Genomic DNA, 13,852 nt, shown 5'->3' with positions numbered 1-13,852 from the left:
TTTAAACCAGATCAGTAGCAGATCATATGACAAAATAAATGAATGGGCAGCCGTATTTCTCAGGGAAAAAAATGATATTCCTTTTTTATTTTCAACTGCAATCTTAAATAAAACATGTTGATGCTGCTTGAAACATAAACGTCCCTTTAAAAATTGGAATCAAGATCCCAAATTTTAGAGTAAATCATCAGAGAAACAGCTGTTAGCATGTTATGAAAGGGCTGCATAGGTAACGATACAGATAAAAAGGCTGAACTCATGAAACCTTTTGTTTTACTGCCCAATGATGATAACAATTACCCTAAGCACACGCAACATTTAGCAGAACGATTAAATTGCTTCTCTGAAGTTATCATTTTGACCAGAAAGTGAGGCTGTATATTTGATCTTACCAGGTTCTTTTATTAGGATCATATTTTTAACTACCAGATGGATGTTTTATTATATTGATTTCAATCTTAATTTTTAAATTATATACCTGGAGTATCAAGTGTGTACAAACTAAAAAGCATGATAATTTATATGAGAAATAACTATGTACATGTTTTATGTCTAAAACTGAAGGATGCACATAAATATTTATATCTAAGTGTGGTTACAACTAACTTACATGAGCCTGTGAAGGAATCCAGGTTTATCTTACCTTGACAGTCCTGTTGCCCATTTGGCCACCATTTTTTTCAGCCACTTATATTTGATTAATTCTAGTCTTTGAACCAAGAAGACCACACTAATGATCAGGAAAGAAGTGCCCCTGAAGGCCTGTCCACAGGTTATATTGTTCACAAGGAAGAGCTGATTGTCTCCAAAATGTCTCTTGATCATGCTTCAGGGTTAAAGGAAAATAATGAATATTGTAACTATGATCCAGTCACAGTATATTATATATTATTTTAGACATGATTCTTATAAAGGGTATTTCCAACCCAAAAGGGAATGGACATTGACAAAAAGGGGATAATTTAATGAACAGTAGTTCTTTATTTTAATGTAGTTAAAGTCATCCATCTTTTCTTCTTTGTTCTATTTCTGAAGAATATTTCAATGCATTATCTGAACTATGTTATATGAACTTTTCCCCTATTTCCTCAAGACAATACAATATGTTAGGCTCATATTTGTTATCAATTTAACTAATGTCTTCTCTCAATTTGCCATGTACCACTAAAAACAACCTGTTCATTATTTTCTTCGATTCATTTTATCTTAGTGCCTGCTAATCTGTTTTTTTTCAGTTTCCATATAATTTTTTAATGAAATCTTCTTTAAATCCCCATTAATAGAGTGATAGCTGGTCTCCAATTTTCTTTATCCTTTAAGCTTGTTATCCTATGAAAGAAATTAAATACGGCACAGTGGACTGCATACACATTTATAAATGATGTGAGCCTATCTTTATTCAAGCAATTAATCTTGCTCTTTTAGAAGAAACCCAAAGGGAAATAACCTAAGTTCTCTTATATTTCCAGGAAACATCATGCACAAAACAGAGGAATTTACTGTTTACTATATCTCAAATGTTAGAAATATATCACCCAAACAGCACTTTTCTCCCAAATGCAAATTGTTAGATAACCTGATTGATAAATGTTTACTTTGATCTAGAAATCAGCTTAAACTGACAAATTTATATATTATAGAAAAAGTGTGCTATTTAGACATTCATTTTTAAAAGTATGCCATACATTTAAAAAAAAACAAATATGTCTTTCCAAATGTCTTTAATTCGTCTGGATAATAGAGGAAGATAATATAAATATATGTAGCCTTTCTCCTTTGAATTGATAGCCAAACCTCTAAATTGTTGAAGGCAGCAATAAGTCTGGCTAAAATACTGTGTTATGCATTGGAAATTTAGCTTTATCAGGAATTATTATGTATTATTTTTGATCCTTTTAACGAATACTTTTACAAATTAGAAACTTAAAGTAGTTCCTGAATTATCAATCTCCCCTACTGACATCCTACTAATAAAATAAGAAATTTATCACATTTAAACTTTCTTTTACTTCTCCTTCCAAACATCTCTCTATAAGAAAAAAATTAATAGTTAAAAATATTTTCAAGGATTCTAGCATTTGTACTTTTTCTACACGTCTTACAGTTCTTTGACCTTGTTGTCTGGTGTATTTAAATGGGTTGAATGCTTGCCAGTCCCTTCCCTTCCCTTCCCTTCCCTTCCCTTCCCTTCCCTTCCCTTCCCTTCCCTTCCCTTCCCTTCCCTTCCCTTCCCTTCCCCCTTCCCTTCCCCCTTTCCTCCCTTCTCCTTTCCCTCCCTTCCTTCCCTTCCCTCTTCCTTCCCTTCCCTTCCCTTCCCTTCCTTTTCTGCTGTTTTACCATTGGCTTTTTGATTCTTTATTTATTTTAATTCAATTTTATTGGGCTCTATTTTAACAAGATTTAGTATTTCATTTTGTTGTATTCCAAGAAGAGGTTGTAGGTGCTATATTTTCTGAGAATGTTTTTTGGCATCTTTATACTTGGCTTCATATAAAACTTTTGATTACACAATTTTCTCAGAACTTTATAGGTATTTTTCTTGTTTTGTTGAATGTTGTTTTAGAAAATCTAAAGCCAGCTGTTATTACCTGTTGGAAGTGATTTGGATTCCCAAAGGACACTTTTTATATCTTTAAGTTTATTAAGCTTGCCATGAACTTCATGATGTACAAACTTGACTAGACTATGATTTCCAGTTATTCAATCAAACACTAATCTAGATGTTGCTGCAAAAGATATTTTGTAGATTCGATTGAAGTTCATGATCAATTGACTTTGAGTAAGGGAGATTATCCTAGATAATCTGGGCAGGCCTGGTACAATGAGTTGAAAGGGCTTTAAAACAGAACTGAGGCTTCGCTGAAGAAATCCTGCCTGTGAATAGTAACATCAGCCATGCACAAGAGTTTCAACTTGCTTTTCCTGGTGGTCTGCTCTGTGGACTTAGGACTTGGCTAGTCAAGCACACAACTGCATAAACCAATTCCTTGCAATAAATTCCTTTCTCTCTCTCTCTCTCTCTCTATCTGTGTGTGTGTGTGTGTGTGTGTGTATTGAGAGATAGCCTGCTAGTTCTTCCTCTGTATCAGTTGAACATTGACTAATACAGATTATCTTAAAATGTAGAATTGATCAGTGTGTGGAGGCTAGAATATTGAGGAGCCTTACAGAAAAAGCCTAGATTTCCTTGAACAGACCATTAAAGTATAATAATAATAAAATTAAAAAAAATTATGGATGTCAAAGATTCTGCTCATAAGGACTCAGAAAGAAGTGAGGAGCATGGTAGGGAAAACCTAAATTACCTTAGAGGATATCTAATTATAAACAGACTGTTAGTAGAAATATGGAAGTTAAAGATGCTACAATTGAGAGCCCAAGAGGAAATGAGGCGCATGCTATTGGTAACTGGACGAGAAGAGATTCTTGTTATATAGTGGCACAAAGCTTAATGAGTGGAATGATGTCCTGCAGTTACATAGGAGCAGAATTTTCCAGATATGGCCTTGGACATTCAGTTGAGAACAGTTTTAAGCAGAATTGAGTGTGCAGCCTGTTTTTGTTTGTTTTTGTTTTTTTGGTTTTTGGTTTTTTGTTATTGTTGTTGCTTATAGTAAAATGCCAGGGAAAATTGCATTTGAAAGAAGTACTGTTGCACAAAAAGGAACCAGGACTAGATGATTGGAAAATTCCAATCCATCCAGATTGTGAAACATGCTAAAATGGAGAGTCACTGTCAGGAAAGCATATTCTAGAGGGACAACTGAGATACGGCTGGACAACCTTTTGCTGATACCTCAGAAAGATCAAAAAGAGAATTTAGTCACACAAAGGCTCTTTGAAAAGAATAAATGTGTGACTCACAAGTCTCATTAGTTATCAAACAGAAGCTAGAAATGAGGATAGTTTTCTTAGTTTGTTTTGTGCTGCTATAACAGAATACCTGAGACTGAGTAATTTGTAATGAACAGAAATGTATTTTCTCACAATTATGGAGGCTGGAAAGTCCAAGATCAAGGTGCTAGCCTTCTTAATCTATCATTACGTGGTGGAAGGTAGAAGTGCAAAGGCACAAAAAGGGGCTGAACCTAGGGTATTAATCCCACCCATGAGGGCTGTGCCCCTCATGGCCCAATCACCTTCCAAAAGTCCCACCTGTCAATACTGCCGCAATGACAACTAAATGTCAAGCTGAATTTTGGACAAAACAAACATTCAAATCATAGATAGGAATGGGATTATACAGGAAAGATTTGTGGAGAAGTCTCTTGTCTAATGAAGTGAATTCCCATAATACACATGAGACCTCAGGATTTTTGAAAAATTTAAATCAGTAGAACACTGCCAGCTTGGACCAAAGGGGACAGAAACCGTATTAATGGAAAGAAGGCTTCTGGACTCCCAAAACTGTACAGGCAGGAAATAGACTATTAAAATGACTCAGCTGCTAACCCATGCTACTTTTCATGAAAAAAGAAGGATGACTTAGAGGGCAGAACTGAAAACCACAGAGGATTATTCTCAGACTTAGAAATGTTCTCAAGTTTGCCCAGCTGGATTTTAAAATGGCTTGGGATCAGTAACCCTTTTTCTTTTTATTTTATCTCATTTTGAATAGGAATTGCTTATTCCTGTCTCATCAAGGTATTTTGTGAGCAGATAACTTATACTTGAGTTTCACAAGTCCATAAATGGAGAGGAATTATGCATCAAGATGGATTATACCCAGGGCTTCACCCATGCCAAATTTAGATGTGTCAACTCTAGACAGTCTCTTTTATTTAGGTGTTAATTTTATTGTTTCTGTTATATATTCTTTAAAGTTATTGGAAGTTGTAGGAATTTTCATGCTTCAGTAAAGATGCAGTTATATTTATATTTTTGATTGATTAAAATATACTTTATCTTGGCATTGTGGGAGAGGAAAAGAGAAAAACTGCTCTTATTGTGTCTCTTTTAACTAGGAAAATGATTACCTATTAATGCATATAAATAAATCACGGCCAGGAAATTGTACATTTGTTAAGTAAGTAAATTCTTCCATTTATAAATTGACTTGTATCCAATCATGTTTCGGAAAGAATTTAAAGTAATCTTAACACTAGTATAATCAATAAACAAGCCTTAAATTATAGACATCTTGAACAGGATTGAGAAATCTAAATAAGTCTGGAAAATGAAGTCTAAAAAGTTAAAGAATGGCTCAATTCTGAAAGACAGCACTTATTTTTAAAAATTAATACATAAATTAAAAAAAATTTATTTGGAATTCATTTCAAAGAATCCGTCAGGAAAAATTCTCACTTGTTTGGAGTTCATTTTTTACTGAAATAGCGTGGTATTACTTTTGCCTCTTGAATCTAGAAAGAGGCCTAAGCACAAGAAAAGGAAAAAAACATGTATATATTTTTGCATGTCAGGGCTAATGTAATTGTTGAGTAAATGCGTAAAGCTAAGCTTGTTATAGTCAACTGCCAATTATTGCAGTTTTTAGGGATTTAAATAGTATGGGAAAATAATACTTAAAATATTTAACTGTGTAATTAACTGCAATGTTTAGCTCAAAATACATTTAAAACTGATATTAGTAATGAATAGCTTAAAAATTCATTGAGTTGCCCTCTGCCCCTTAAGGATATAGAAAAATAACCAAAATGATGCGATTTGTCTCAAGAAAAACAAAAGGACTGGGTAGTTCAAATTTAACAATTAAGAATAGCTATACTTGCTGGGTGCTGTGGCTCACGCCTGTAATCCCAGCATTTTGAAACGTTAAGGAGGACAGATCAGCTGAGGCTGGGAGTTTGAGACCAGCCTGAGCAACATGGAGAAATCCCGTCTCTACTTAAAAAAAAAAAAAAAAAAAAAAAAAGGCCGGGCGTGGTGGCACATGCCTTTAATCCCAGCTACTCGGGAGGTTGAGGCAGGAGAATCGCTAGAACCCAGGAAGCTGAGGTTGCAGTGAGCCGAGACTGCGCTACTGCACTCCAGGCTGGGCAACAGAGCAAAACTCCATCTCAAAATAAATAAATAAATAAATAAATAAATAAATAAATAAATAAATAAATAAAATAAAAAGAAAAAATAAAAAGCTACGCTTAATTGAAAATTCATGCATCTGACCTGTGAGGTAAATTTTTTTATTAAAGTTATCTTCCCAACAAAGTGAAAAGAAATATCTTATGGATTATGTATGCTGAGCCCAGTAAAAACTGTCACTATGCTCTTAAATTTTAAGAATTTTTTGTGTTATTGTATTACTCTCACAAATGTAACTAAGGTGGGAGGAGCATTTATCTTTAGTCTTTTGTCTTTAGTCAGAGCAAAGTCTCATTAATGGATTTAACCTACCCATGTTGAGACTGAGAGATAAAAATATTTATATTTTTAAAATAGAGTACTTAAAATTAATCACTTTAAGAATCTGAGATAATGTTTGTATTACTTCCAGTACACAGACACACTTATGCACACATACACACATACACACTCACACACACATGCTTTTAGAAGAAAGAAAATGCTCCTCCTAAGGACTCCTTGTAATTCTATTGGAATTATTAACTAAAAGTATTTTTGTGTTTTGGGCAGCTATAAAATTTATTTATATATACTGATATGATCTGTGTTTCTATCTAAAGCCGTTGAAGACAGGGAAAGGAAAAAGTCTTTTAACTTCCTATATCGAATACTTGAAAATCTATTAAATTTGTTTATTAAGCAAACAAGCAAAAAATAAGTAAATACAGAATGAAAATAAAGTTAAAATGTCAGCGTATTTCTTTATGAACTCTTTATTCCACTGAGGAAGCGAACCTTTTGAACTAACTGTAGTTTGATTATTGAACAATTAAATAGCTGTGATTCCCTAATTTTCTACTCTAAAATGGCATTTTGATTGGATTTATAAAGGTAGGTATCAACAGCACAATTTTCATACATTTAACATTTAAATGTGTAGTGAAGAATATTCTGGCAAAATTTAAAATATGTGCCTGTTTCATGACCTGAAGGGATTTAAAGGTGGTAATATTTGCTATAATTTAACATTTTTAAATAATTCATATCCTCATTTTATATTATTATTTACTCTTAGTCAAGGGTTAGAGAACATTTTCACTCTTGTTTAAGTAATGTTGGTATTTCATTGTAATATGAGATCGGTGGTCCTAGCATTTATTTTTACAGATCGTATTATTTATTGGCATATCATTTAACTGCCTTCTTAACCATTTTGTCCCTTGGTTTTGAATCTTAATATTTTCCTTCATCAATGATCTTTAAGAATGATCTTTCAGCTTAAAAGAAACTAAACGTAAGAAAGTTTCATTAATTTAAGAATGGGGCTGCTTTGGATTCACATTTCCTTGTTCAAGAAGTATATAATTTTTCATATTGATAACTTTGTATCCTCATTTTTAAATATTACTAATGAACAGAAATAAACTTAGATAAAAATGGCATGACAAAAAAGTATGACATTCACTTATTTCAAATCAAAGAAAATGAATGCAACATAAAGTGCTTTAACTGAACACTGACAAGATATTAAAAGTACAGCCTTTAAAAACTGGTCATTTATGCTGGGTTATAGATTATTTGTCCACCAGTTGAAACTCACGTATGAAAACTCCATACCAAAAACCTCACAGTATTGGCTAGTAGTCCATGAAGGATGCATTAGCAATTTAATGAATATCATTCATTATTTATTAAATATTATGCATTAAATTGCTAATTCATTGTGAATGCATAACATTCACAATGAAAGAAAACATCTACCTGTTGCCATTGTTTTTAAGCCTATATTAGTATGAAAACTATAAAATATGTTTTTTTTTAAACCTTGCAGATAAATTTAGTTACTCAATAGTACCAGTACGGGTAAAGATAAAGCATTAGGCTATTTCTATCTGTACTTATAAATACTTGTTAAAAAATGACTTCAGTAACTAGCCCTACCATTCTGGTTTAATAACCCAAGGTCACTAGTAAAGCTTTGTTAGCCACAAGTCTCCCTGGTACACTTAGGACTGGTCCTGACCTTAATAATGTATACATTTGCCCTTTTTAAAGTATTGTGTCTGTGCTGGCATTTGTGTGAAGGGGCAGGTACATTAGAAAGAACTTGAAACTTTAAAATATCCTAGAAATTTAGGAATCTCCAGGGTTCAATGTAAATATTGTTCTTTCATCTGAGATGTTCTTGCCCATGCATTCTGAGTGTTGAAATATCCTTCAGTAATACATACAAAAGAGGAACAGTTGTGACAGTAGATGCTCTTTCTTTTTATTATGCTCACTTAGCAGGACGTAAAAGTGTCTGCCATCTTTATGTCAATTTTCTAATATTTATTTATTTATTTTTAAAATCACTGTGATTCTTGAAGTACAACCCTGGAGTCACTGCCTTAAATACTCCAGGCTCTGCAGGAGGGAGGCACCAAGCTCTCAATAACACAGCACATTGTTTGGGAGACGAAGGGAAGGGCAACTTTGAGTTCTCTGAAAACTCCTCATCCATCCTGAATATTAAGCATAACGAGCCTCACTTATCTGAGAAGAGGGGAAAACTAGAGGTGGTGTAGAGTTCATATTGTGGGATTTTATACTAGCCATTATTCTTAGCGAACTGAGAGGGCCATCGTCAGTTTATAAATGGTGGTTTTGACCTGAGGGCTTTTCAATATCTGCTACAAAATAAATTTCTGTGGAGAAGACCAACATCAGTAAACCTCCAGGAAAGAGCTATGTGCTGCTCTCAGAGGGCTGACCAGCAGAGTACACTTTACAGGTGCAGCTGTAGAAGGATCTAAAAAGATTGGAAGGGCGATAGCAATGGGAGAGACCACCAGTTGACTCATAACTATTGAAGTGCTAACAGTCTCCTGATACCAGGAACCATTGGTTAAAACAATATGGCATTGTGGTTTAAAAGACAGGCTTTGAAGTTAGACAGAATAGAGAGTAAATTCTGGTTTCACCACTTACCAGCTGGGAGGCCTTGAAAATGCCCTGTAACCTCCCTATCCTTCAGTATCTTGAGCTGTGATGTATGATAATATTGACCTCATAGGATTGTCAGCAAATTAAACATATTCTGATTTTAGAATTAAATTAGCAAATGTGTATAACCTGGTTTGCACACATGTTTTATACTAAGTTCTCAATAAATACTGGCAACTATGTTATATACATTTGTTAATTTAAAAAACTTCAGATATTGCATATGTGGCCTGGTGAGGTAGGGGTAAGGAAGAGCTCTTATTCTTTTGAGGAGTAGTGTATTGCTACATCTAAATCCCATATGGCAGTAGTGACTTAGTGTATCAAAAAAGTAGTCCATAAACAGCAAAAATTATTAATATCAGCAACAAATTAAATTCCTGCTTTTATCTTGGGATGACATGTATAATTAAAGAAGAGAGTTTTACCAGCTATATGCCTTTTGAAATGAGAAAATGTTTATTTTTAGTTAACTTTGCACTTATGAAGGAAGGCACAATCATTTAAAAAATCATGAGGCTTTGTTTGTGTAATTTCCAAGGCTCCATTGACACTACCAATTGGAAAATGGGGCATTAGAAAGACGCTAAGCTACAAACCTTCAATATGTGTCTAATGTTACATTTATCTTTACGTTATCCTTGCAAATTCAACACTCGCTTGACTTCATGTGTTTCTATTAGTCTTCAATCAGGATAAGCTAGTGGGAGAAAGTGGCAATTCCATATTCACCACTACTTAGATTTTAGTGTAGGCATTTCATTTGACCTGATATTGAAGCATATGAAAAATATAGATAGGTAATTGTAACACAGTGGTAAGGATTTGTGTATCTAAACACATCTAAACATAGAAAAGGTACAGTAAAAATACAGTATCCAAAACAAAACATGATACACCTATATAGGGCACTTAACATGAATGGAGCTTACAGGACTGAAATTTGCTCTAGGTGAGTCGGTCAGTGAATGTGAAGGCCTAGGACATGACTGTACACTACTGTAGACTTTATGAACACTGAACACTTAGGCGACACTAACTTTATAACAATATTTTCTTTATTCAATAAAAAATTAACCTTAGCTTGTTATATTTTACCTTATAAACTTTTAAATTTCTTTGTAATTTTTTGACATTTTGTGATAACACTTAGCTGAAAACACAAATAGATTGTACAACTGTAAAAAAATATATTGTTTGTTCGCATCCTTATTCTGTAAGCCCTTTCTGTTTTAGGATTTGTTTATATTTTTTATTTTTTTAGCTTTTCATTACAAATAAACACACAAACATACACATTAGCCTCGGCCTACACAGGATCGTCAATATTCACTGTCTTTCTCCTCCACATCTTGTCCCACTGCAAAATCTTCAGGGCCAGTAGCAGCATGAAGTTGCCATCTCCTATGATAACAATGCTTTCTTCTGTAATAGCTCCTGAAGGACATGCCTGAGGCTGTTTTACTGCTTTTTTTTTTTAATAAGTAGAAGGAGTACACTGTAACATAATGTTAAAAATTATAGTATGGTAAATACAGAAACCACTAACAGCCATTTATTATCATGTATTATGTAATATAAATAGTTGTATGTTCTGTACATTAATATAACTGGCAGTGCAGTAACATTGTTTACACCAGCATCATCATAAACATGTGAGTAATTCATTGTGCTACAATGTTACCACAGCCAGGACTTCACTAGGCATTTTAGCTCCCTTTTATATCTGGTCCATCATTGACTGAAATGTTGTTATGCAGCACATGACTATATTTCAAAGCCCATTAAGAATTAGAACCCAGTTCTGTCTGTATCCGTTAGGGTCCACTTAGCAAATAGAAACTACATAGTAATTTAAGCAGGAAAAGTCTAATATAGTAGTTATTAACTATGACAGAGATTGGAGTAAATGTGATTTTCTACTAAGGGATAAAATAACTCTAATAATTGACAAGAGCAGATATAGGGACCCCTTGGTCTGAGGCAGAGCACCTGAGGAAAGAACAAATTTTTACGAAGGCCACCCATGGGGAGTCAGTGAATGGTGGAGTACACTGAGCTGGCATTCTAGTGTCACTTGTGGAGAAGCTATTCTGGAGATCTGGGGCAAACTGTCTGTAGGGTGATGTCACATTGTGGAACTCAATGGGAAGCCATTCATAGGAAGGTGCTGCACCGGTGGAACTATGTAGGAAGCGCCCAGTGATGGGAGGAGGGGATTGCCCTCTGAGATGCCAGAGAATTTGCAGGAGCCTTCTGAGAGACCCACCAGAGCCAGAAAGAACCCATTCATCCTCTAGTTCTCTCCATTGCCCAGTGTATTTTATACTTAAAATCATGCCATATTGCAAGGAAGAAGTGTTCTAGCCTCACAAGCAGGACAGTGAAGGATGGATTTGGATCTGTGAGGCAATAGATGGATACCTGGCACACTGCTCACCATCAAATCATGTCATATGGCCTTATATTCACTTTACCAGAAAATATGACATTTAACAAAATAAAGGAGACTAAGAGGAAAGGAGGGAAATATATGTAATCAGGTTATAAGTGGAGATTTACATTAGTGTCTCTCTTTTCTTTAAAATGTTTCTAGGCAGAATCACTTTAAGTCCTCAGGAGACTGCTTTGTTGAATTTTAGGACCCTGGCTTATCAACCAAAAACTAGAATTACAAACTGGAGGCCCAATGGGCATACCAGAGATTTTTCGCTGTGCAATTTAAATTATTGTTTAATTCCAGTTTCCTCAGCTACTGGTTAATACATGTCATGTTCAGCTGACAAAGATTCATTTGCAAATAAGAGCTTCCTTAAGTATCTGAAGCCTACTTGCATCATTTATAGACTGTGAAATTTAGGCAAGTTATTTAACTTCTCTGGGTCTCAGTTTGTACATGTAAAAGGAAATAATAATAGGACTTACCTTATAGGTATCTTATGAAAATTAAATATGTTAATATTTTAAAGCAGTAGAAATAATCCTTTGCACATAATATGTGCTATACAAATGTTTGCCAGATAAAAATAATTCAGTCACAGCAATATACATTTTATATTTTCTTAAAAACCATAGCCTAGGAATATTAATTATTTTAGTAGTTCCAATATATGGAACTCTATATTTACTCAACATTTTTGTCAGATTAATCTGATTCATTGTTTAATAGAAATTAAAAGCAAGAATATATTGTTATGTTATAGAATCTATAATATGAATGCTGTTCGTTGGGTATCTTATTTTTTTTTCACAGCCTTAACAATACTGCTTCAAGCTGATAGTGGTTTAAGACAGTATTAGTAAAGCCCTTACTCTTTAGTTTTTGCTTGGAATTAATTGAACAAGAAGATTTTTGGTAAAGTAACTTTGACTAGAAAAAAAAACAACATGTTTTCAGTGTGACCTGTTGTATCCAAATGTTAGTTTTTAATTTGCATCCCTTAAAGGAAGCAAGTATGACACTGTAAAATGTCTAAAATTTTGTATATTTTATCTTTTCTTTATAGATGGCAAAGAAAAATATTCTGAACTAATCAAAAAGTCCAAAGCAATTGAAATGTTATTTACACTCTATCCTCCTGAAGGTGCACACATGCCTGACAGTACACTACTCAAGTCAACTTGGTTGAGACCCATAGTAAATGGGGAAGAAGGTTATAGATATATAGGTAAGATATTGAACCTTATTTTTTATTGTAAAGAAGAAGTGATACCTTATAATGTTAAATATATAACTATATTCATCACTTAGATGATGTGGGATGATACATAGATCTTATAGAATGTTCTCTTTACTTCTTAGATACTCTGACTGCAATTTAAAAAGGGACTATTTTATGCTTTGGTGCCTCCACTAGAATAGTGGAACTATATTGTGCCTGTCTATTCACTAGTTGATGGAAATTTGGGTTGTTTTCACTTTTGCATTACTACCAGTAAAGCTGCTATGAACATTCATGTTCAGGACTATGTTTAGACATGTGTTTGCATTTCTGTTGGCTAACCTGTTTTCCAGTCATTATAACATTTCATGTTACCCACCCACTGCAGAGATATGAGAGTTGCGTTTGTTCCACAGCTCTATCAACAGTTGGTACAATCAGTCTTTCTAATTTTAGCCAATCTAATAGACGTATATTGGTAGCTCTTTGTGGTTTTAATTTGCATTTTTCTAGTAAATAATGTTATTTGGCCTCTTTTCATGTATTTGTTATTTGTATGTCTTTGTTGAAGTGTCTATTCAAAACTTTTGATCATTTTCATATTATTTATTAAGTTTTGAGAATCCTTTAGATATTCTGAATACAAATAATTTAACCTATATATACTTTGTGAATATTTTCTTCCATTGTATGGTTTGTCTTTTCTGTCTTTTAATAGTATCTTTTGAAGAGCATAAGTTTTCAATTTTGATAAAGTACAATTTACTGTGTGTTTCTTTATTGCATGCTTTTGCTGCCATATCCAATAAGTGCTGACCTGGATTGTAGCAACAAGGTTTTCTTCTATAAATGTTATAGTTTTAGGTTTATATGTCAGTGTGTGGTTGATTTGGTGTTAATTTTTATATATGGCTCAAGATATAAATTGAAGTTCTTTTTTAATACTTTGATATCACAAACTTTCCAACAGTATTTGTTGAAAAGACCATTTTTCTATAAATTAACTTTGCCGTTTTGCAAAACCAAATAGTCAAAGAAGATATATAGATAGCAAATGAGCACATGAAAAGATGATCAACATCATTAGTCATCAGGGAAATGCAAATTTAAACTACAGTGAAATACTACTTCTCACTTATTAGAAAGGGTAAAATAATTTTTTAATCTAATGATACCAAACAAGG

The 13,852-nt window shown here is 33.6% G+C and overlaps 1 protein-coding gene across 1 annotated transcript in view; it reads left to right on the top strand.

Annotated features, from left to right (window-relative positions):
- The window catches only part of IQCM (IQ motif containing M), a 483,244-nt gene that overhangs the window by 388,193 nt on the left and 81,199 nt on the right, over positions 1-13,852 (top strand). The window contains exon 14 of the mRNA XM_058436810.1: positions 12,513-12,674. Within this exon, the coding sequence (XP_058292793.1) occupies positions 12,513-12,674 (162 nt within the window). The remainder of the gene's footprint in view (positions 1-12,512; positions 12,675-13,852) is intronic.

Source organism: Hylobates moloch, unplaced genomic scaffold (genome assembly GCF_009828535.3).
Source record: "Hylobates moloch isolate HMO894 unplaced genomic scaffold, HMol_V3 SCAFFOLD_3, whole genome shotgun sequence".
Classification (NCBI taxonomy): Eukaryota; Metazoa; Chordata; class Mammalia; order Primates; family Hylobatidae; genus Hylobates; species Hylobates moloch.
The sequence above is the reverse complement of the archived record's forward strand: the minus strand, read 5'-3'. Positions and strand labels throughout refer to the sequence as shown.